This window comes from Musa acuminata, chromosome BXJ2-2 (genome assembly GCF_036884655.1).
Source record: "Musa acuminata AAA Group cultivar baxijiao chromosome BXJ2-2, Cavendish_Baxijiao_AAA, whole genome shotgun sequence".
In the NCBI taxonomy this organism is placed as follows: Eukaryota; Viridiplantae; Streptophyta; class Magnoliopsida; order Zingiberales; family Musaceae; genus Musa; species Musa acuminata.
In genome coordinates, this window is record NC_088339.1 from 31,430,793 (window position 1) to 31,454,987 (window position 24,195).

General features: G+C 42.8%; 4 protein-coding genes across 5 annotated transcripts; all 4 read left to right on the plus strand.

The window, feature by feature from the left end:
• The first annotated feature begins 1,077 nt into the window (after positions 1–1,077).
• Positions 1,078–5,811, plus strand: LOC135606050 (probable ADP-ribosylation factor GTPase-activating protein AGD8). The gene is made up of 7 exons (XM_065096788.1): positions 1,078–1,258; positions 1,411–1,529; positions 2,714–3,149; positions 3,413–3,670; positions 4,126–4,245; positions 4,967–5,065; positions 5,383–5,811. Exons 1-7 carry the CDS (start codon positions 1,190–1,192, stop codon positions 5,488–5,490), a joined length of 1,209 nt encoding a protein of 402 aa, XP_064952860.1. The 5' UTR covers positions 1,078–1,189; the 3' UTR covers positions 5,491–5,811.
• Positions 5,812–10,323: 4,512 nt separating this feature from the next.
• LOC103975227 (protein RGF1 INDUCIBLE TRANSCRIPTION FACTOR 1) lies at positions 10,324–11,993 on the plus strand. 2 transcript variants are annotated; one of them, XM_009390134.3, is made up of 4 exons: positions 10,324–10,481; positions 10,634–10,831; positions 11,070–11,285; positions 11,372–11,993. In XM_009390134.3, the coding sequence occupies exons 1-4, from the start codon at positions 10,479–10,481 to the stop codon at positions 11,597–11,599; spliced, it is 645 nt and encodes a 214-aa protein (XP_009388409.2). In that variant the 5' UTR covers positions 10,324–10,478; the 3' UTR covers positions 11,600–11,993. The 2 variants fall into 2 exon arrangements, with proteins under 2 accessions (XP_009388409.2, XP_018678199.2); XM_018822654.2 differs by having other exon boundaries at positions 10,349–10,556.
• Positions 11,994–12,130: 137 nt separating this feature from the next.
• On the plus strand, positions 12,131–14,839 carry LOC135606051 (E3 ubiquitin-protein ligase Os04g0590900-like). Its single transcript, XM_065096789.1, has 2 exons — positions 12,131–12,338; positions 12,440–14,839. The coding sequence occupies exon 2, from the start codon at positions 13,626–13,628 to the stop codon at positions 14,613–14,615; it is 990 nt and encodes a 329-aa protein (XP_064952861.1). The 5' UTR covers positions 12,131–12,338; positions 12,440–13,625; the 3' UTR covers positions 14,616–14,839.
• A 5,172-nt stretch (positions 14,840–20,011) lies between these two features.
• Positions 20,012–22,522, plus strand: LOC103975225 (non-specific phospholipase C4). Its single transcript, XM_009390132.3, has 4 exons — positions 20,012–20,787; positions 21,326–21,732; positions 21,797–21,967; positions 22,043–22,522. The coding sequence occupies exons 1-4, from the start codon at positions 20,141–20,143 to the stop codon at positions 22,387–22,389; spliced, it is 1,572 nt and encodes a 523-aa protein (XP_009388407.2). The 5' UTR covers positions 20,012–20,140; the 3' UTR covers positions 22,390–22,522.
• The last annotated feature ends 1,673 nt before the right edge of the window (positions 22,523–24,195 follow it).

Consider the following 24,195-nt stretch of genomic DNA (forward strand, 5'->3'; position numbering starts at 1 on the left):
AAGTAAATAAATAAATAAATATTAATTTTAAAAGGTAAATTAAAAAAATAGTTTTGAGTAATTCTCAGCTATTGGTTCCAAAAATTTATACCGTGTCTCTTCTTTCATAAAAAGATGAATTTGCTCGTGCCTTTATCGCACCCATCGTCGCCTCCACTCTTACGCTTGGCTACATTCATGCGTTGGCCTCCACACCATCCACTCGCCAACCTTGTTCATCCTAATTCCATTTGTCTCTACCTCCACCCCACTTCCCCCACACTCCATTGGTCACAAACTTTGCCCCCGTCTCCTCCTCTCCGGTGGCATGCCCCCAACATGATGGCATCATTAGCAAAGAGAGCATTAGGGCTTTTTTTCTCGATCATCATATCTTTAATGGTCGAAGAGATCAAAGAAGAATTATTGGGAACCACCAGCAATAGAATGAGAAACGTAGGGGATATAGTACGAAGCAAGGGGAGGCACGAAAGTAATACAAGCTAGGTGAAGGCCTTCCGATCGATGGGGGTTGTGGTGGGTAACAAGGGAGGAGAGGAGATGGAGTAAAAGGAGAGGAGGCAACGACAATGCCAAAAGCGAAGGCAGTGATTGACACAACAAAGATAAGGCAAAATCATTTTTTAGGAATGAAGATGCATTTTACGAGAATTTCTTAAAACTATTTTTTTATAAATTTATACTTTTTTTAAAAAAATAAAATTTTAATTATTTGATAAGGAGCCAATATAAGAAGAATAACATTAGTATTCTAAAGGTTTTTCTTTAGTAAATTTAAAATAGCGAGAAAAAAATATTTATGCATTATGCGAAAAGCTGTTTAAAAAAACATTAATCTACACATGTTATGTTGATTTGAGATCTTACAAAATATCATTAAGTCGGTACGATATCAAGAATACACAGGTATGAACTTGGACATGCCATTTGGGAGCAGTACGTACGCACGTACGCACGTACGGTGTGTAAATACGCAATCCCAATGAACCAATCAAAATATGACTGGCCCTTATTCCTCTTTCTCTAATTGTAATCGTTTATGGAATTATAATATATTAGAGGCATAATTAAATCAGGCCACCACCGTCTCCCCTTCTCTCGGCTCTCTCTCTCTCTCTCTCTCTCTCTCTCCCTCTCTCCAATTTGGGGGAACGCACATCGAACGCAACCCTTCCTCCCCTCGACGCCGATGGCTTCCGATGGCTTCGCCGACAAGAACGCCGTCTTCAGAAAGCTCAAATCCAAGTCCGACAACAAGGTAACCCGCTACGGATTCTTCCCTGGCCCTTTCTTTTGGCCCGTTCTTGGTTTGCATTGACTTCTTTGCGTTCGTCGACTGGGTCGCTGGGATCTCCGGATAAGCCTCCAGATCTGATCACCTCTGACCCGTGGATCTCTTCTCCGTGGCAGATGTGCTTCGAGTGCAACGCCAGGAACCCGACATGGGCGTCGGTGACGTACGGGATCTTTCTCTGTCTCGATTGTTCCGCCGTTCACCGAAGTCTGGGCGTGCATATCAGCTTCGTGAGGTATCCAGTCATTGCGTTTCGCTTAACTGAGGAAACAGCTCAATTTTTCTTCCTAGGTTATAAATCCGGGATCATGTATTGATATCTGAATCCATGAAGATAGCCCACTTCGATTTTTTCGTACTTCTTTTGATGAAAAAATTGTTTTTCATATTCGTCAGTGGCAGAAGTTGTCAGATTACCTGCATGCTGTCCATGCAATGGATCTAATGAATGATTGAGATATGGTTACATGAATTTATTTAAAGAGGCGACTTCACATTGAAATATTTCGTTGAACGAGTTAGGTTCATTTCTTGATATTGACGATGGAAGTTCATTTGTTTATTTGGATCTATTACCAGAACTGAGGATGTGTAGTTTTTGGTTACTATCAAGTTATTATATTTAAAGACTTGTTTATGCACTTCAACCAGTAGCTTCACTGATAAAATTTGATGCGGGGACAACTATTTCTGATCAATTGTATTAGTTCTTTTGGGTTGATAGGTTGGTTGAGGATACTAATTGATTGACAATACATCTCTTCTAAAGGAAAAGGGATAATGGGATATCAAATGAAAGATCCCATATATGAATCTTCTTGTAAAAAATATTGGTCCCTTGACTTATAATTTATGTGGAATATGGATTCTTAAATTTGGCAAAGTTGATCTGAGATGAGCTTTAAGTGTGGCTCTCGAAAATTCAGGCATGGCTACCTTGATCTACAGAATTGAAAGGAACCAGCATTTCTCTCGTTAACAGGTTGGTAAGGCTTAATGAAATATTAAGTTAGCATTATGCAAATAATAACCGGCTGGCCGTTGTGGTAGTAGATAGTATCATTGGGATTTTTATCTTTTGGAAGTTTCAAATATAATCCTTCACTTCTTGCTTTACTAACGTGAAGTCTGTATCCTAATTATTTTGTTCTTTTTTTGTTGTTTCTACTTTTGCAATATGCAGTTTGAAGGATCGAATGACATGAAAATCTAACTGTAAACTATGAGGATCAAACATTGTACTTATTTTTGGCGTTCTATTTTCTGCCTGAATATGTTTTCTGACATGTAATAATATTGCTCGTATATTATTCTTTGTAGAGACAGCATGCTGTAACAACTTTTGACAGTTTTATTTAGATCCTTCTTGAAGTGATTTCATGAGATGTACTGTTTGGAATTTCATTTGATGGTGTCTAGGTCTACAAATTTAGACTCTTGGACTCCTGAGCAGCTCAAGATGATGGTTTTTGGAGGCAACAACCGTGCACAAGTTTTTTTTAAACAGCATGGATGGACGGATGGTGGCAAGATCGAAGCTAAATATACATCTAGAGCAGCAGAATTGTATAGGCAGTTACTAACTAAAGAGGTTGCTAAGAGTGCTGCAGAAGATTCTGGACCTTCATCACCTGTTGCAGCAACTCAGTCCACGCATGCAGTAAATGGACTTCCTGAACTTAAGCTTGCAGATACTTCCAAAGATACTCCAAATAAGACGAATGAGTCTGAAATTACTCGGTCACCTAAAGCTCCAGTCCGTTCTGCAGTTATAAGTTCTGTTAAGAAACCCATTGGTGCGAAGAAATCTGGAAGCAAGACTGGGGGGCTTGGCGTCCGTAAGCTCACGACAAAGGTAAATTGTTTGTGCCACATTATAACAAGTCAATAACCCTTATGAAGCTTCCTTCCTGCTATCTTTTGTTTGGTTTATTTGTCTTTTTTGCTTATATTCAACTGCTTCATAAGTTTTTCAAATCTTTTCTTGAGCCTTTCATCTTTAAAGTTTTGTGGATTTTCAGAAGCTTCTTTGCTAGATATATGAATCATATGAGTTCTTGGATACAAATTGTTGGGCCGAATGTACTGTCCTGACTGTAACAGTCAATTTGATTGCAGCCAAATGAAAGCCTGTATGAGCAGAAGCCTGAAGAACCAGCACCTGTTGCAGTGTCAGCTAAGTCTAACACAACAAATGGTCAGTTGCTTTCCACTCGATTTGAATATGTGGATGTGGAGAACACACCTTCCACCAAGAGCAGCTCTGATGGCCCACAAGTGATCAGTCACGTTGCACCACCAAAATCTTCAAGCTTTTTTGCGGACTTCGGAATGGATGGTGGATTTGAGAAAAAGTCAAACTCCATTTCATCAAATGTACGAGTAACATTGTTTTAGTACCTTCTTTTCTGTCAACTTGGCCGAATAACATCCTTTTTTCTTTGTCTGGGAAGAAGCTCTGATATTTTAGAAAACATAACTATTTGTCAGATATATTCATATATAAACATTAGTTATATATTGTCCTTGATTAGATTTATAAAATTCTGGATATTAATGCCATTGAGGCATATTACTATTCTAATCTAAAAGTGGATGAAGAAAGAAAACTTCTTTTGAATTGGCTCTTTTTGGGGGCATATGATATAAGGAGTCCAAAAAAGAGAGATATATTTGGAAGTCACTTAATCTAGAGATAGGCTATCAGTGGAAGTCACTTAATCTAGAGCGACAGAAAACATCATCAGTCCAATTCTCGAATGCAAAATGAACTGAGGGTATATTTGTACTTATTTTATAGTGATATGATTTTTTTTTTTCATGATGACCAGATCCAAGAAAGTAATGAAGCAAGACAGAAATTCTCAAATGCAAAATCCATATCATCAGCTCAATTCTTTGGTGATCAGAACAAAGCTAGTGATGCTCAAATATCCCTAGAGAAATTCACGGTATGTGCTCATGCCTTTATCACAAAAGTTTGTTATATCAAATGTTTGTAAGCCATATTAGCTAGATTATAAAAGTGATTATAAAAATGTGACTGCATGTATGTTCAGTAGTTCTATGTAGTTGGTTTATATCTGCAAACAACCAATGCCTTTCGGGCTCTAAGGTGAGGAGATGAACTCCAACTTTATGTATCTTAGATGGTTATATGGACTTAGGGAACATGGTAATTAGTTGCTCATAATTTTTGGTGTCTTGTTCTCTGTCATGATTATCATTGAAACTTATATTGTCATGATTTATCATTGAAACTTATGTAGCTTAGATGGTTATATGGACTTGGGGAACACGGTAATTAGTTGCTCATAATTTTTGGTGTCTTGTTCTGTGTCATGATGATCATTGAAACTTATATTGTCATGATTTGTCATTGAAACTTATGTAGCTTAGATGGCTATATGGACTTGGGAAACACAGTATTTAGTTCCTCATAATTTTTGGTGTCTTATTCTTTGTCATGATTATCCTTGAAACTTTTATTGTCATTGGAGCTTCAGCGATGTAGTGCCTTTTTTGCATCCAAATGTTGATAGTATCACCTATGATTTAGATATCCATAATTCTGTTATTTGGATTTCTTGAACCTAATTGGTGACTTGATGAACTTTGACAACATTATGATTTATGAGCACTCTGATTGACTTAGACTACCTTTTCATGTAGGGGTCAACATCCATATCGAGCGCTGATCTCTTTGGTCATGAAACTGATTCTGGAGTAGAGTTGACTGCTGCAGACCTCATCAACAAAATCTCATTCCAGGTATGTTTTTTTAGGGTGATTTGTAATATAAATGGCTGATCTAGTAGCATCCAACTTGTAAATATTAATACAAGGGGATTCTTGTATAGAGGCCTTTCCACGAACAACAAAATTGGCTTAATGGGAACTCTTTTAGGCTGATTTATTTCAGCTGTATTTTCCGGGCTTGATATCTTCTGCTAAAATATTAAGAAATTTATTTTTTTTAATTCATAACTTTTTCTACAATTGAGTAATTTGGTGTGTCCTCTTACATTCATCTGACAGATTTTTATGAGGCTGTCTTCTGACCAAATAAAATACTTGGTTTTTTTCAGGCATCACAAGATATATCATCGCTCAAGAACATAGCTGGGGAGACTGGGAAGAAGCTGTCATCGTTAGCTTCTGGTTTCATTAATGACTTCCAGAATAGAATGCTTTAAGTGGACTGCATGGGTTTGCATTCATATACATGCTCAACAGCCAGCTGATCATTAGACAGATGGAAGTTGCTTGTTAGTTGTCAAAAGCTCAAAATTACCCCCCCTCACAATTTTTTTGTCTTCCGAGCTGTAGCAATAAACCTCAGTAGTTACTGTGCACCGGATGCATGTAAAACTGTAAAACACATACCAGATTTCGTTCATTAAAACTATATATATACGTAGAATTCTCTCTGAACACTTGGTCTGTATTTCTGAAATTGAAAGAAAAAAAAAGGGATCCATGAAGAGCTATGCATCTATGTCAATTCATCATTTCAATGTTTGTGCTGCTCTGCTTGGTTAGGGTTGGGCCACATTTTTTAGCGACTGTAAAATGATGTTCTTTGTGCATTTCCGGCTAGATTAGTGTTGGTTAATGTGACTCAGGTGCTGTGTGCTTCCTCGAATTACTAACCATCTTTTCTGGATCTAAATTGCCTAGTGCTGATCGTGTCAGTATTGTTTCATCATTTGAGCTAGATAAAGGAAACAGGAACTTTTGTCGAAAAGGTACTTCTGTCCTTCATTTCCATCATTCGAGATAGATAAACTTACATCAAGTTTAGCCAGCTCCTTTCCTCTCCTCTCCTCTCCTCTCCTCTCCTTTGGGTTGGGTGTTCTCCCCAAGCGGTGAGAGGGAGAGGCTGTGGAGGGACAGGGGAACGCGGTGGGCTTGACATCTGCTTCCGACTCCTGAAAGAAAACTCTCGCCGCTAGAAGATGTGAGCAGTGGGTCCCACTCTTTGTTGGAAAGGCAAAAAATATTCGAGCTTTTGGTGCCACAAAGGTGCTGTTCGTGCACCTCCTCGACTGTGATGGAGAGCTCGTTTCGCTGATCTATGCTCCTAAACTGCAAAGAGAAAAGTGGAGACGCCAAAGTAAGCGCTATCGCTCCAATACCGCTGAATCCGCTATTCCGGTCGTCGACAACACAATCTTTAGTTCATGGCTTTCCACGGGAAAGCCTGTTATACATGCCCAAGATTGAAAAAGAACAAAAGAAATCAGGTGAATTCTCAAACAAAAAAAAATATATATATATTTTTTTTAATTTTTTTATAGAGTATTTTTATTTAAAAAAATTCTCATAAAGCATCCCTCTCATATCATTTTATCTTTATCTTCACCAAACCTATGGTCAGCTTCACCTTTGTATCGTTATCTTCTCATTTTGGATTTGTCACTCAGTAGCCCATTTTGTATCATAGCCCTTGCAAGAGGGGAGAGAGGAGGAGGCACAGAGGTAATGATGGGTTTAACGAGGACCAACAATGGTCATTGTGCCACCTCCTTCCTTGTGCGAGGGTTACAGGTGAGACGTATGAGGGTGGCGGGATCCGTGGAGACAATGAAAACCCTCGTGCCCCCTTCTTCCTTGCATGAGAGTTGCAGATGAGGTGCATAAGGGTATGCCTAAGGGGGTCCATGGATGCGATGACTCTTATGCCCCCTTCTTCCTCGCATGAGGGTTGCAGACAAGACGTGCAAGAGTAGGGTTGATAGGGTCCTATGAGGTAGCGGTAGCCCTTATGCCCTATCCTTCCTTATGTGAGGGCTATAAGCAGTGAGTTCAGTGAGGCAAAGGGGAGGTAATGTAAGGAGGTGATGGTGTAAGTCTATAGATGTGGCAGCGGCCCTCGCTCTCCCTCCTTCCTTACATAAGGGTCCCAAGCGAGGATGGTAAGGATGGTACGGGACGATGTAAGGTGGATGTGATGATAGATCCGACGAGATCAAAGGTAAAATGATCATTTATAAAAAAAAATACTTCGTGAAAAATATTGAAAAGTAGAGGTTTTTTATAAGGAAATCGCTCAAAAATTTTAGACTTTATTTGATAGTTTTTGGCGATGACGAGAAAAGAGGGATCTCACCGGCATCGCTTCAAGACATCCTCTTGTACATTTTTTAAAGTGCTTTTTGTCTTTTAATACTGGGCAAATTTCAATAAAAAAATCACGTTTTCTCTTTTTTATTTTTTTCAACAGAAGATTTCCTTTTCGATTTATTTTCATATGAAATTGCCTTTACCTCCCTATCGATTCTCATCTCTATCCTACATGACCACATTTGCCACCTCTAACCCATCATAAAGTCTTATTACCCTCACTTGCATGTCGATCAGACTAAGAAAGCATGCCGCAACCCATTTTTACTCATTTCTTGTATCTTAGTATTGTTTAATCAAGGGAGTAGACATGCTTCTTGAACGTGAAAGCCACCTAGCGGAGGAAGAGGAAGCCCCACCAAGGTCGATTTTTTTTCCCTTTTATCTTTTTTTCTAGTTTATCGAGATCAATTATAAGATGAAGATAGAGCTTTAGTGATGTCTCAACATAGCAAACGAGAGCGCTGAGATGGAAGCGACGATCGACGGGACAAGATTAAAAGATAATATAATCTTTTAAAAAATAAAAATTGTCATGTGAAAAAAGTAAAAAAGAAAAATTGTAAGACTTTTGTTTAGAGAAATTGCCCTATCCAATAACTCATCGGCCCCAAGATTTCTCTCCCCCCTCATTCTCTCTCTAATAGGATACAAATTTCACGTTTCATCGGAATCCCCACACGTGCGTAGTTCCAAACATCTTAGCTTTCGTACTAACCGCTGTTGTTGTACTCCTCGCGCCGAAAATTATTTCCTGGGGTCGGGAGCCGCCACCCTACCTAGGGCGGTAGGCCCGCGCCGCAGGAGCGGTCGCCCCCATCCCAACGACGATGACTGGCGTGAGCTTCTCACGAGAACCCGGCGCTGCTGCCTCGGTCATGCGTCGCCGGCGGCACGGAGCACGTAGGAGTAGCGTTGTGTTTGGGACCTCTGTTTCTTCTGCATTTGTTTTTTTGACCTCTGCAGCCTCGTCGTCTCGGTCAGCGACGCCCCTTCCGGGGTTGAAATGGCCTCTTCGTCATGTCCATCGATCCTAATGAGGCGGGCGCCGATGTCAGTTGTTTCCTTTGGTTCGCCCGGCGATTTAGTCCCACGCTATTTCTTGCTTGGGACGCAAGTTTCGTTGACCGCTGACCGTTGACCCAGCCGTTCGTATGTCATCGTCGCGATCATCGTCATCGTTGTTGCCAAAGAAATTGCTCCACATAGGAGACTTAGCGGCGAAGAAAGAGCGAGCGTCGTGTATGACATGGAAACATTCATAGTCTCACGGCTATATCTATGCGAAAAATGAGAAGAAAGGCTTATCGATCTGAAAGAAAAGAATTGTTCGAAGTAATCCCCAGCATCAGCAGGTTTGATCATCTGCAGCTTCAGCCTTGTCTCTTGTGCATGCGTGCTTGCAAAGCTTCCTTGTTCTATAGAACATGTCAGATGGTCCTTCTTATGGCATTGATACCAACCCAACCAGTCACAGTACCCCCCAACAAAGAAAAGACAAAGATCCTAAGCATAAAATTATGGACATTTTATCTTAAAAAAATCTTTATTATTAGATTTTATCCAAATGGTGTCTCCAAATTGATTTTAGATATTTCTTTTTCATCATTTTGATAAAAATATTTCTTCTTCGTCCTCTTCAGTCGTCCTCGATCATCGGAGGTGACGGACGACGTTTGCTCGAGGTGGAGGGTCATATTTTTATCGAATTGATGATAAAATAATATTTTTTTATACAAACTAATTAAGAGAACATTATTAGTAAAATCTTTTTAGATGAAATATCTTAGAACATTCATAAGCATTATTCTTCCGTATATTAAGCATGAAGGTCCAGAATTCTTCGTGATCAAATTGTGCTCACAGAACATGCATCAGGACCAAGCAAAGAGCCACCACATCTCACCGAAAAGAACGGCTCTCCAACCCCTACGGCCATCGGGACTTCCAACCCACTTTGGCCACACCATTTCCATCACCTTCCTCGAGAAGAAGTCACAAGATAATGCCAAAAGAAGACGCAGATCTTTCTACGTGTCCAACAACCCAACCGGCAAACCTGCCGCTGCAGCTCTCCGTTCTCGTGCGCCATGACATCATTTTCCCATTGGGGTGTGTGTTTGTAGTCAATCTTGTCACCTAAACCACAGTCTGTTCCTTAACCTTGGGATGAGGTTACCCGATGAAGTGGACAGGAACCCACACTCACGCTAGAAAATTCCTGGATGCTGCCATCTACCACCGGAGAATGAGATTCTCCAGAAACAGTCATGGAAAATTCTACCAACTGGATTATCATCGTTAATATGGATCATTCGCAGGTACATCATGCGTTCGTCGAACTAATACACCAATTTATGTTCTATCTCGAGCTTATCTTCTCGTTCTGATAGGATCACGTCTGGAAGTGGCAGTCAGTGGATGATGGAATGATGACATAGCCACATTGTCCTTTTGTGAGTGGAGATTAAGTTGGGCTTAGATACTCCCGCAACACAACTCGGAAATCCACAGATATATTGTTAATGTCCGCATCGGCTTCATTTTCATTACATATTCTATTGCGCAAACCGAAGAGGAATTGGCCGGAAGCGACCAATCGATCTCTTCAGATGAGGCTTGGTTCATAGTATCCATGGGGTGAGGTGGCTAGCAAACAGAGCAAGCAAAACATTGGGCAGCGTTACAGGGGCGGTGCTCGATGATTACTGTAATCCTGTGGTGGTGCGGTAAGTATCCGCCACCTACTTAGTTATATCAAAATAATTTGGGTCTAAAGCGAGGAAAGATGATTAAAGAGAGATGCATTAGCACTAAACAAATGCCATGTGATGTAATGGGTGCGTGAGAGAAGAAAACAGTGTCGCATGTGATTAAGACGCAATCGAGGGTGCGGATAAGCACGCCCAAACTCTCTCTCTCTCTCTCTCTCAAAGTCTACATAGATCGTCTCGCCCTCTCTCCTCTTGTTTCCTGCTCCCGTGCAAACCTCTTTAGAGCCGGACTGCCTGAAGAAACAGTTGGTGATCGAGCAGGAATCCTACCTCAGAGAGGAGTCATGGTGAACTAAAGATCCTTCCTTTCTTCTAAATTGAGCTTCTTTCTGATACTACTAATGCTGGTTGGATTGGATGAAGTATGAGATTCATTTTTATCTGATTTCCTGATGTGGTGATTGCTGGTGGTGTGGATTACGGACTGGTATTGGAACAGGGCGGTGGAGTGCCGGAGGAGAACTGTCGCTGGCCGCCGTGGCTGCGGCCGCTTTTGTCGACGAGGTTCTTCGTTCAATGCGCGGTCCACGCCGACTCGCACAAGAGCGAGTGCAACATGTACTGCCTCGACTGCACCAACGGCGCCCTCTGCTCCCTCTGCCTCGCCCACCATCACCGCGACCATCGCACCATCCAGGTCCGTCTCTTCTCTATGCTCTGCTGCTTGGGATCGTCCTGTCGCAATCCCCTGCGGTGTTCCTTCTCCCGCCATCAGAATGGCGGCTAATTGAAGGATTGGATTCTGGATGGGGGTTACTCTGTTCCTTCATGCCAATAGATATGGCACCTGTTCGAAGTGGTTCCCTGCTTCTTCCGTCCAAAATGCTATCTTTTCTCAATCAATCGCTGCTGCTGATGGTGGTTTGGTGGTGCAGATACGGCGGTCGTCCTACCACGACGTGATCCGAGTGTCGGAGGTCCAGAAGATGCTGGACATCACCGGCGTGCAGACGTACATCATCAACAGCGCTCGCGTGGTGTTCCTGAACGAGCGCCCTCAGCCGCGGCCCGGCAAGGGAGTCACAAACAACTGCGAGGTCTGCGAGCGTAGCCTCCTCGACTCCTTTCGCTTCTGCTCCCTCGGCTGCAAGGTCTCCTCCTCAAGCACACCCCATCTATTCATCCGACTCGATCATGGACTGTTGTAAACAATTGTTTGTCGGAATGCTTCCTTCAGGTAGCCGGCACCGCCAACGATGGCAGCAACAAGAAATCGGGCGAGAAGAAAGCAATGGCCACAGCTGCATCATCGGATTCGGACGAGTCGTGCACTAGCCGCGGGAGCGACAATAGCAACATGACCAACAGTTTCGCCCCCTCCACTCCGCAGTATCACCGGAGCGCCAAGAGGAGGAAGGGCATTCCCCACAGGGCCCCCTTTGGTAGCCTCATCTTGGAGCTTTAGGCCAGGCATCTCTTCTATTACTACCCCAGTCATTACTAATCTATTCTCCTTATATCTTGGAATCACCTCAGTCATCATGCATGATACGTACGCTTCTATACAAATACATCCATACATATAAAGACTAGCATATGGAGAATGCAGGTTAAACTAGATATGCATCTACAGGTACAGTGGTGAAGTTATTGTAGGTTGTGATGGTTAGAGAAACAGAGAGAGAGAGAGAGAGAGAGAGTGTGTGTGTGTGTGTGTCAGAGAGAGAGAGAGAGAGAGAGAGAGAGGGTTCTGTGATGATATATAGGTCGGTTTGGTAATTGTAAAAAGGAAATGCTACTGATAAGTGTTGTCTATAAAAGATAGCAGTGTGCAAGTAATAAAATGCTTCTCTTCTGCTTGCTTGGTGTTTGCAGCACTTGCAGTAGTAGCATTAACTTCTCTCGTCACCGAGCTACTTGTTTGGTTGCTCCATAATTAGCATGGCTGCTTAGATGAGAACTCTGTAATAGTACAAAGCTGCTCATTTATTACCAGCAGCAAAAAGAGTACCATGAAAGTTCCTGTCACACTCAAAAAATGTCTTCTCTGTGTCCTCTGCTTGAGCTTACAGACATAATTCTCCCAAGATTGTGGGGAATTGCTAGCTACAGCTTCAAGTACAGAGCAGTCTTGGTTCCAAGCAATGAAGCCTTGACACAAGAAGATGGAGTTGGAGGACACAAAGTCTTCATCGCACAGTGAGGTGAGTGTGCACCTGCCCTAGGTTTTGGGATTATGTTTCGCTTGTTGTTGGCCAAAGGCATTGGCCAATTACCATGACTGACTTGGGGTCCATATGCTCAGGGATATCCAAGAACTCCAACATGAGTATCCCCGTCGTACTACCTAACTTTGACTCGAAAGACGTTTGTCTCCCAACGTCCACTATTTCTTAGTGGTAGGAAGACCTAGCAACTGTCCATGGGACTTCCAGTTAACGAAGCTGCAGAGAAGGGTCTTCTTGTGCATATATAGTTAATAGCTTTATACATATATATATATATATGGTCATGGCGATCTCTATATACTTGTCATTTTATCTAGATTATGAAGTAGTCGAAGCATATCACAGATGCAAGAAACTGCCATCACACTCACCTGTAAAAGACGTCTAATCCTTGCCTCGAAGAAACTGGCATCAGGTCCGAACTCGAAGGATGAGCCAATGCAATGTACGTCGCCACCTTTAATTGCTGGCTTGACAAATGGTGGTCACTCACTGCGTCAAAAAGGTCATGGGGGGAGTGGAGTCATCACTGCTACTTTGTGCGCCAGAGAAGACGGCGTCTTGTTTCATCCCATTGGATTTCGCATACGACGGACACAGCAGTAATCCTGTCGATCACCAATCACTCGATAAAAATCTACAGTAGCCAGAGACGACATCTTGATGACAAGTACCGATCCTCACAGGCACGATGGGGTGAGCTATCACTGAACTGCTTAAGACCAGAAGTGAGAACTAATCAAGCAACATTGAAGTGTGAAGATCACATCCTAAAGTCCTTTTTCTTCTTGAGGAAGAAGGCGTTTCTTTGACGGCTTGTAGTGTGCCATCACACTGTCCTCTTCCCTTGTATGCCAAGAATAGATGTGATCGTGTAGGGAGTAGAGAAAACTTTCGATCTGCTCTTACTTGCTCGAGGCTTCTATAAATCTGAAAAATGTCATTCGATGATTCGGCTTGATGGAACAGAAGGAGAGGGATTTTATCTGATGGAATGCCACATACAAGCACAGTAGCCACCAACCCCTCGACGGCAAGTGTTCTTACCGTCCACATCTCCTCCATCGTCAGCCAACCATTGGAATTGGGTGATAAAGAGTGAAGAAGTCCAAAAGGAGCCTACAACAGTCCCCCACCTTGCTTTCCGATCCATCGAATTTGATTCCTTCACCATTCCTCCAACCAAAGGAGAGTTCTTCTCTCTCTCTCTCTCTCTCTCTCTCTCTCTCTTCGCCCAGATACTCTCTGCTCTGTGAGTTGTTCATGGCCGCCACTGATAACCAACCGACTTGGGTTCCGTATGTGCCAACGAGAGATTGCTCTATGGGCTTCTGTAGCGTCTACTGCCCTCAGTGGTGCTACACCATCTTCCCTCCCCCTCCCACGTTAGAGTTCTCCGATGGTAGCTCCGGCGTGACCTTCTCCCCTTTCGTGATCGCCATCATCACCGTTCTCGCTACCGCCTTGCTTCTTATCTGCTACTACACCATCGTCTCTAAGCACTGCGGCGCCTTCAACTCGCTGCAAAGGCGATTCCAACCCAGGGGCAACGACAACGTTGAGCTCGACGATGATGCTGCCGGCCTATCTCAGGCCCAGGAAGCTTCGAATGCTTCCCAGTCGAACGGGCTTGATGAGGCATTGATCAGCAAGATCGCAGTCCACAAGTACCGGAAAGGCGAGGTATCGGTGCAGGGCACCGATTGCTCCGTTTGCCTCAGCGAATTCCGGGAGGATGACAGCCTGCGGTTGCTCCCCAAGTGCAGCCACGCGTTTCATGTGCAGTGCATCGATACATGGTTGAGATCACACTCCAATTGCCCTCTCTGCCGAACCAGTATCGTCTCTATGAATCCAACGATGCCAGCCACTCGGGAACCAGTGAACGATCATCATCAGGTGGAAGAAATGGTCATGGTTGTAGCAGAGACAGTCGCCGGCGCGGAAGAGGAGATGGAGCGCGGAAGTAGTGGTGATGCAGCGAAGCATCCTTCCCGAATTTACTGTGATTCGGGAGGGATGGAGGAGAGACACACTGTGGTTGAGATCAGAGATGATGATGATGATGATATCCAATCAATTAGGCGATCATTCTCGATTGATGCTTCGCATCATGGACGGCTTTCGATCGCGGGCGTCCAGAGGATGAGCACGGGGGACGAACAGTTAGCTGCAACCGGTGCCAGTTCGTCGAGTCCAGCTGCAGGGAATCACAGCAAGGGCATCAGTGGCAGATGGAAAGGAAGGCAATGAGCTCCCAACGTAAGATTCTGCTTCCGAGTAGGACACCTGGAATCGTCGAAGCAGAAGAAGCGGAACATCCAGCATCCTAAACCATGTCCAATTGAGAATACAAAGAAAGAAAGATCGAGGCTTTTTGGAGCAGCAGCTCTTATTGCATTGTAAACATGTATATGGCTTGAATGGCCTCTCTTGTTCCGCAACATCAACAGAGTCCACGCCTGTTCCTCTGTTTTCGTTGACCGAGTTGTATGTTTTCTCGTTCTCGTGCTTCACACAAGGTGATTGAGATGGTGAAACTCCAGTTCCAAAACCTCGAAAGCTTGACAACAGAAGCATTTGGCTTTGTGGGCAAACAACAAGATCGCCTGAAAGCAGATGCATCAATTCTGGCCTCGGTCCCTCCGATTCATCATCAGGACAAACTCCACTCAGATGTACTCTCCAACAGGGGAAGGACGAAAGTGGCTGGTTTTGGCATGTGAACCTCTCCAGCGTCCATTGGTCTCTGATTCCAGCTGAAGTATGGAAGCTTAGTCTAAAAGTAGATGTGATATAACGAATGTAAAAGTCCACCGCCCACGTCATGACATTGTTCTAATAGTGAAACCACACCCACCGGAGATGCTGACCGAAACCGGACCGGTGATGGAGGGTCTCAATCTCTTCGGAGGTGGCGTTCCCAGTTATGATAGCATGAGTTTAAACGACTCGTCAAGATAGAAAATTCCGTTATGATCCAATTAATTTATATAAGATATATTAAAGATTTAATTAAATTTATCGATCAATAAAAAATATATCTAATTATATTAAAAAATTAATAAATAATTTGATGGGAGAAACTTTCCTAATTATTTTTTCTCAGAACATTTAATCTTGCTCCTAGGGATTTAATCATTATAATAGAGATCGTTATGTAATCTTTGTGGGGAGAGAAGATAGTGTTTATAGAGTTTCATATACCAAAAAGATCGAAAGAATATGTTCCTATTGAAAATATTCATATGTATAAAATAAAATAAAAGAAGATGAAAGATTAATTTAATTTGTTAAGGATACAAAAATTGTGTTATATATATATATATTAAAAATATATAAATATTTTTTTAAAAAATATTTTTAAAACTCATATGCTAGTCTAAGACTTATCGTAAATATATATATATATATATATATATATATATATATATATATTCATTGTGCATTTTAAAATATACATAGATATCAAATTTTTTCTTATACTCATATAATTTAGAAAAGATTAAATTTTACATATATTTTAAAATCATGCCTTGTAAGCATAAAATGATTGAATATTTTTCAGAATAAGATACAAGCATTTCAAATAACATAAAATTCTTATGATACCTTTTAAATTAAGATAAATTTAAATATATTTTTATAATGAAAGCATACGTATAATTTGTTGAATCTCGGATTTTGATGATGAAACTAATTGATTGTGTTTAGATGTTTAACTACATTTTGAGTGATGTAGGTCTACTCGATCAAGATTAGACAGTTGACGTAGGAGGAATTGACGTTGTGCCGAAGGAGATCACATCAAGATATTGGGCGGCAAAAGGCTTCGGATGTTGGGCATCGGGCCAAGGAGAGCGGAATTGCGCCAAGGATATCGGGGTTGTGGAGGTCAACCGTCGATTGGGCAATAAGCCGCAAGAGAGGACGATGCGCTAAAGAATCGGACGAAGCGCCAACCAATGACGTGTCGGGCAACAGAATGTCAATTCGCGTTGTAATAATTGTCTAAATCGGAGTAGAGTTTTGGCTTATGTGTGTAGGATTAACTACGATAACGACGAAGACATAAAGCGAAACAAAGTGTCGGAGTCAAGCGCGAAGGATTCGTTGCGAGTTCGAGAGTTCGACGGAAGTCCGAAGGTTCGTCGGGAATGCTGCCGGAACTAGCCGAGAATGAGTAGGGAGCTTGCCGAAGGGTTTTTCGGAAGCTCGCCGGAAGGTTTGTTGGAAGTTCGCGGAGCTCGCCGAGAAAGATCGGAGATTGCCGAAGAAGCTCGTTGGAACTTGCCAAGATCAAATCGTGAAGTCTAGGAGCTTGTTGGGAGTCCGCAGAATGGTTTTCGAGAGTTTATCGGAAGACCGTCGGAAGCTCGTCGGAAGAAGTCTTGACTTGCGGACTTTGTAATAGCTTAGGAAATGTCTTTAAATTCATATTTAGCACGTTAATTAGGGTTAGGATCAGGTGTTAATCCTATAACCCAAGTAGGGGTCAATTGGGCTCGAGTTTGGACTAGTTTGGGCCAAGTTTGGAGCCCAACCAGTGAACTGAAATAGTGTAGGCGGTGGCACCGCCCAGAACCCGAGAACCGAGCGGTGGCACCGCCTAGCACCCGAGAGGTCCAGCGGTGGCACCGCCAGTACACCAGTACACTGTCAGTGTCAGACACCGATAGGCGATGGCATCGCCAGCCTTGAAAACCCAAGAGAATTCAAAAATTGGAGTCCAAATTTGAATTCTTTCGAGGCCTATAAATACCCCTCAATTCTCAGCTGAGATTATAACCTTTGGGAAGTTAGAAATTGAGAAAAGCTTTAGCAAAAGTCTTGTTTTCAATAGCTTAAGTGTTCACCTCCCTTTTTCTCTTTGAAAAATTTGTAAGAGTGTGAACCACTTGTAAAAAGGTTGTAAGAGGAGTATTTGTCCTTCCCCTTCAAAGTGATTTGCTAGTGGAAGTTGGGAGCCTTATTGTAGAAGGCTTCGCAAGTGGATGTAGGTCATTTTGACCGAACCACTTTAAATTGATGTGTTCATTGAATGTGTGAGTATTTACTTTTCTAAAATTATTATTTAGATTGCAGCAAGTTTTCGATTTTCATCTTCTCACTTTACTCTAGCTATTTTCTCCGGGGTCATCGACGAATTGAAATCTTTACGCATTTACGAAATCGTTTTTAAATTTACAAGTTTTAATCCGCTGCACTAATTTACCCCCTGTCTTAGTGCCGCTCCGATCCTAACATAATTAATATCACATATCAAAGCATAAAACATTATAGACATAAGCATAGCTAAGGGTTCATAAACATAAATAAAACTAAATTATACATGTATAAACATAAATTATAGCAGTACAATGGTTAAAATTATGTTATATTCCTGTGACAAGACTCAGAATCATGTTTAACTAATAATCATATACCATTTGAAACTAATAATATTCACATAATTTTCAATCCTTTTCACATATAATGTTGAACAAATATGTTCATGTGAATTAGATAACATAAATTAATAAATACTTATAACATAACAAATACATAACTATTAAAATCATATGATTTTCCAAATCATCAACATATAAATATTTTTTGCATTCTTTTTAAATATATAGTAAAATGACTTGTCATTCATGTACATCATATGCACATACAAATTTCAAACACATGTATTAATACTTTGAAAAACAAACTAGACGAAGCCATCAGGTATTTACTATAACCGATACAAATATATTCTAATCTTACATTTTTCTTTTCTTGCTTTTCAATATAATAGTTTTCCTCCTTTTATTTCCTTCACAACATAAATACCCAATTAACTAGCCATATCAGGATTCAACAATCTATAATTCAAAACATAAATCTAATTAATAAAAAATTAAAATCATACATAATATAATTTTCATGAAATTGATCTCAATTCATTTGAAACCAAATCAAGTCCTCAATATATTTTTTATAATTTTTTCTTTAATTTTCTTCTTCTCTTTCTTCTTTCTCCTCTGCACGCCGAAACCATGTCCCTCTGATCTGTTTCTTCTTCTTCTCTTTCTTCTCCTCCGTTCTCACAGCCGAAGCCTTCTCCCTTTCTTCTTTTCTTCTTCTCTTCCTTCCCTCCTCTCCTCTCTGTTTCACCAGAAACCCTTCTCTCGTACGAGGAAGAGGCTGCAAAAAGAGGTGGGTGAAAACCCTTGCACTTGTGCAATTTAGGTCCTGTTAATCATGTATTTACATCCAGATTACATTGTTGTTGGAAGTGGTCAGCTTGCGACTTCGACTTATCAACGGCACGAAAGTAAAAGTCATAGATCGTAAGCAACGTTTGATGGTCCCTCCTTCGCGCCTCCCATTTCCTTCGATTCAGAGAACGAAGTCGCAGTACATACATTGATTTCGTTATATCACTCGTCATGCATCGGTGTCAATGGGTTTGACTAAGTTATTCGATCTGCAAATAGCTTATGAATCTCCGATGTATTGTCTAAATGCATATCCTTAAGTTCAACGATGTTTTCGGCTCATGCATTTGAATTCAAGAAAATAGTTGACTTCTTCAGACCGTACAGCTAAACTTGTGACAATTTCCGCTCTGCTTATTCTTGGCAAAATCTAAGCGTTTATTAGGTCTTCAGTACAGGATTCAAAACAACGATTGGTGAGGCAGGAGGTGCCATTAGTTTGGTTCAGTGGTTCACAGCACGAGAGGAGGATCATCTATAGAATGACAAGTCACGCAACTGGTCGAATTTTAAGATTGCAAGCTTATGATGAACAGGCATGCGGTTGCCACCTGCGAATGGCAACTGACGTTGCAGATCGACTTGTTGTTTGCCATCTACTCAGCGACGAATCCGAACTCAGAGATGACGAAGCAGTGACAACTCTTTTCCTTCTGCAATGTGATGAAGCAGACATAAACGGAGTATCACGAAAGGCTGCGTGCATCTCTGTTGCCATGTCTTGCACTTCCTTCTCTCTTGACATTGCTTGGCGGCCCAAAATTTTCCATTAGGCAGCACTAAAGCAACCATATATCATTTTAATTCCATTACAAACAGCAGCAACTCAAGCTTACATGGTGCAAAAAATTACACTGCCGTGTGCTCTACTTCTCCCTGAAGAATAAGGTACAGACGTTACTGGATTTGGATCAACTGAGTTGCCATCTCAACAAGCAATGGCCAATACAATGAGAATGACAGTGGGTCACAGGTACAAGTATGGGCCCAAAACTATAGGTTCGGTGCACGCATTGCCAACGCTTCGCGAGAGGCAAAGAGTGCAGTCATCAGCAAGCGCACGACCGGCGGCAATTCTCATCTACTGTGGGTTGCCTATGTATTATGACAAAGGAAGTTTATTGCCTCTGCCAGAGTCCGTTCAACGTACAAACTTAGCATCGGTGTTTCAAAACACCGAGGAAATATGCTGTTGAAAACAATGTGCTTTGATCGCATGACATACGCTTTTAACAAACAGAACAACACATGTTTGGCGTGTTACCAAAGCGGATGGCCGTCTTGTTTTCTTGCCTTCCTATCTTTCTCTTCCCTTATCTTTTCTTCCTTGAAAGGACCCTCTCATCTGTCACCTAATACACGGAGCCTCCCTTCCCTCTGCTCTCTCTCTCTCTCTCTCTCTCTCTCTCTCTCTCTCTCTCTATTGATATATATATATTGTATTTCTCTCTCTTTCTTTCTCTAAAATCTCACCAAGTCACCCCCTCGTTGCATCCTTCTGTAAGAGAAGCAAAGAAGAAGAAAAGGGGCAACATGTCGGTGGAGGACTCGGTTCCGGTGGGGCGCATAAAGACGGTGGTGGTGCTGGTGCAGGAGAACCGCTCCTTTGACCACATGCTCGGCTGGATGAAATCCATCAACCCAGCCATCGATGGCGTCAGCAACGATCGCGAACACTACAATCCCCTCTCCACCGCCGACTCCAACTCCCGCCGTGTCTACTTTGGCGACCAATCCGAGTACGTCGACCCCGACCCCGGCCACTCCATCCAGGCCATCTATGAGCAGGTCTACGGTGTCCCCTTCTCCGCCGGAGCCACCCCCATCACCCCTCCCGGCGTGGTGCACCCACCCATGAACGGCTTCGCGCAGCAGGCGGAGAAGGAGAAACCGGGGATGTCCTCCACCGTGATGAACGGGTTCAGGCCGGCGGCGGTCCCGGTGTACGAGAGCCTGGTGAGGGAGTTCGCTGTCTGCGACCGGTGGTTCGCGTCGGTTCCGACCTCGACGCAGCCGAACCGGCTCTACGTGCACTCGGCGACGTCTTATGGGCTCACCAGCAACGACACCATGAAGCTTGCAGAAGGCCTGCCGCAGAGGACCATCTTCGACTCCCTCGACGAGGCCGGCTTCTCCTTCGGCATCTACTACCAGTATCCTCCTTCCACTCTCTTCTACAGGTGCGCTACTCTCCCTCAATTCTTCGTTTTCCGATCTTTTACGGAAACAGGTTTGTTTAGATTGCAATTTTTCTCCAATTGAAGTATAGACGTCAAACAAACTTAACAAACCTATCTATTAAGGGTTAGTTATAATAGATTACCTTCTGTAATTAGTTATTTTTAGTATTTTGGATCTTATATTTTCAAAAATTATATTGAAATATATAAATATAAATATATATAAAGTGAAATATTAAAATGTTATAAAAAAATTAAAAAGATAATTTTATATAATTATTTTTTTAAAAAAAATTATATTAATGGGATTAAATATTTTAAATTCATAAGTATAATTATGACGTGGATTCGAAACTTATTACAACTACACAAATATACCAAACAACGCATAATCGATTCCGTTAAAGATTTAGAGCCGCAGGTCGTTCATGGATGCGACATTTCACCTGCACACCATCTGCAGCGTAGATGCTCACAGTTCCCCCACAATGTAGTTTAGCTTTCTCTCCATAACGTTGGATGTTCATCATGACAACAGAAACCTCAGGAGGTTGAAATATGTGGGCAACTTCCATCAATTTGATATGGCGTTTAAGGATCACTGCAAGAAAGGGAAGCTGCCCAACTACGTGGTCATCGAGCAGCGCTACTTCGACCTCAAGATCCTGCCAGGAAACGACGATCATCCCTCCCACGACGTCTCCCAAGGGCAGAAGCTCGTGAAGGAGATCTACGAGGCGCTGCGGTCGAGCCCTCAGTGGAACGAGATATTGTTCATCATCACCTACGACGAGCACGGCGGCTTCTTCGACCATGTCCCTACGCCTGTGGGGGTTCCGAGCCCGGACGACATTGCGGGACCTGAACCATTCTACTTCAAGTTCGATCGCCTCGGTGTTCGCGTCCCCGCCCTTTTCATCTCCCCGTGGATCGAGCCCGGCACAGGTAAAACGAGATTGATTTGCATCAACCTTTACGACTCATGCTCATCATCATCTCCCTCTTCCAGTGATCCATAGGCCATCCGGGCCATACCCTGCATCCGAATTCGAGCACTCATCCATCCCTGCGACCGTGAAGAAGCTCTTCAATCTGAAGGAGTTCTTGACCAAGAGGGATGCGTGGGCTGGGACATTTGAGACAGTCCTCACACGGACTACGCCAAGAACCGACTGCCCAGGTTCGTGAAGTAATCAACTCTTCGAGTTACAGTAACTGTACTCCGGCCTAATGTGTTTCTGTGTGCGGATTGAAGAGACGTTGCCGGAGCCGAAGAAGCTTCGGCCAACGGGTGCTGCTGAAACTGCAAAGCTATCAGAGTTCCAAACAGAGCTGGTGCAATTAGGAGCTTCGCTGAATGGTGATTATGTCAAGGACATTTATCCACGCAGGCTGGTGGAGAACATGACCGTGGCCGAGGGTGCTCAGTACGTGCAGGACGCCTTCAAAACGTTCTTAGAGGAATGCGAAAGATGCCGGAAGGATGGGGACGACGGCTCGCACGTTGTGGTGGTGAACCCAACAAAGGATGCGGTGGGCCCGAAGGGGAAGCGATCCTTGGTTGAGAAGATGTTCTCGTGCTTGAGTTGCAACCAGTCCTAGTTTTATTTGGTTTCTTTATTATTGTGTGGACAAATTGTAATAAAAAAGGCTGAGCCGATTGTGCCTCGCCTAACCTAATGATATAATAATCTCAGGATTTGTACGTGGAAAATACTCGTTCAGAATTCGGTGACATGGTATATCCCGGTACTATACATCTCATCAGTCCCGCACATCAGTCATATTTTTATGCCAAGTTGACATCAGCACCACTCGACAACTGGTGGCCCTTGATGTTACTGAGATCCATCATCTCAACATCCGATAATTCGACGAATGAGTAGAATATTCCTTTGGGTTCACTAATATCCTTGTGCTTATGTAGTTGTCATGTTGCTTGGGTCTTGCCTCGCATGCTGATCTGGTGACCATGTGTTGAGTAGTGATTGGGATCACCATGAGGTCTTCGCGGCATCAGGGAGCCGAGCTGGAAGCTGTCGCAACTGAACCATGTTCGGGATCTATGCAAGCACAAGCCGGACTCGTTCGCCTCGATGAAGATGATCGACCTCCCTGACTCGATTGAGGGAAGGCCATTGGAGTAAGTACCTCCGAGGGATGGATGGTTGGTTCCTTGGAAGGGGGTCGAGGACTTCCCTCGATAGGTCCCTTGGAAGGACTGTATCGAGTATATCTCTTTCACGAAAGGGATGATTAGCATCCCTCGGAGGTACTTGATCGATTGGGAACCATCCTTCCAAACGACTTGGAAGTACCTTAGCACCAAATACTACGTTGAACATTGACTCCCCCGACCTAGTATTTGGAGTGATCCGAGAAGCCCAAAAGATGTTAGGCAACTCCTAGGGTCAAGTGCCTTTTGCATCGGCTACTCACCTCTTCAGTCCCTTGAGTATGGCTCGATTCATCACTTCAACTATGCTATTGGTCTACGAATTGGCCATCGAACTGAACTATAGCTAAATCTCGAAGGATCAACAAAAGACCTTGAACTTATGGTTGTTGAATTGCATCCTATTGTCGATGATAATTGTCCTTGAGATGTCAAACTGAGTAATGATGTTCCTCTACATGAATCATTTGACTTGTCTCTCGACGATGGTGGTGAGCGACTCGACCTTAACCTACTTCATGAAGTAGTCCACTCCAACTATGATAAATAATCATTGCTCGAAGGTTGAGAGAAAAGGCTCAAGGAGGTCCATTCCCCACCTACTAAAGGGCCAACAATAGTCTATAAAGTTAAGATGTATTAACAACTATTGCTAGATATGGGTGTGCCTCAAGTACCTATCGCATCTCTAGGTATAGGCGATTGCATAATTTCTTAGCGTTAGCCAATAGTACCCTTAACATAAGACTCTAAAGGTGAGTATTCAGCTGTCGATGTGCTCCCACACATTTCCTAATGCACCTCGGCCAAGATGCGCTCCGCCTCCCAAGAAGCAAGGCACCTAATGAGCGATTGGTTGATGGACCTATGATACAAACGATCATTCATTATGTAATACCACGACTGATAGTACTTGACTCGCCTCACCGATGCTAGGTTGGTTGAGAGTACATCGTCCCTTTTGTACCGTAAGATGTTGTCCATCCATGAGGGCTTATCCTAAATACGAGAGACTTGCAAAATGTCGATGCTTCTCACCAGCAGAGTTTTGACCTGACTTGACTTCACCCATCCTTTGCTAGTTGAGCTGAGGTGAGCCCTGCTAGAACGTTGGCCTAGGCATTCTCCTCTTGAGGTACCTAGAAGACCTTGAACTTCACAAAATAGGAGATTAGCTTCCATACTTGGCAAGGTATCTCGCCATCACCTCGTCTCGCGCTTCAATGTCTCCT

What these genes read in the sequence shown, in the direction of transcription:
- LOC135606050 (XM_065096788.1), top strand. Translation starts at nt 1,190, where the DNA reads ATGGCTTCCGATGGCTTCGCCGACAAGAACGCCGTCTTCAGAAAGCTC. An exon ending in AATCCAAGTCCGACAACAAG is followed by an intron (nt 1,259 to 1,410) that starts GTAACCCGCTAC and finishes TCTCCGTGGCAG; the next exon opens with ATGTGCTTCGAGTGCAACGC. An exon ending in TCAACAAAATCTCATTCCAG is followed by an intron (nt 5,066 to 5,382) that starts GTATGTTTTTTT and finishes GGTTTTTTTCAG; the next exon opens with GCATCACAAGATATATCATC.
- LOC103975227 (XM_018822654.2), top strand. Translation starts at nt 10,536, where the DNA reads ATGCTGGTTGGATTGGATGAA. An exon ending in GCGACCATCGCACCATCCAG is followed by an intron (nt 10,832 to 11,069) that starts GTCCGTCTCTTC and finishes TTGGTGGTGCAG; the next exon opens with ATACGGCGGTCGTCCTACCA. An exon ending in TCTGCTCCCTCGGCTGCAAG is followed by an intron (nt 11,286 to 11,371) that starts GTCTCCTCCTCA and finishes TGCTTCCTTCAG; the next exon opens with GTAGCCGGCACCGCCAACGA.
- LOC135606051 (XM_065096789.1), top strand. Translation starts at nt 13,626, where the DNA reads ATGGCCGCCACTGATAACCAACCGACTTGGGTTCCGTATGTGCCAACG.
- LOC103975225 (XM_009390132.3), top strand. Translation starts at nt 20,141, where the DNA reads ATGTCGGTGGAGGACTCGGTTCCGGTGGGGCGCATAAAGACGGTGGTG. An exon ending in CCTTCCACTCTCTTCTACAG is followed by an intron (nt 20,788 to 21,325) that starts GTGCGCTACTCT and finishes TCATGACAACAG; the next exon opens with AAACCTCAGGAGGTTGAAAT. An exon ending in GTGGATCGAGCCCGGCACAG is followed by an intron (nt 21,733 to 21,796) that starts GTAAAACGAGAT and finishes TCCCTCTTCCAG; the next exon opens with TGATCCATAGGCCATCCGGG.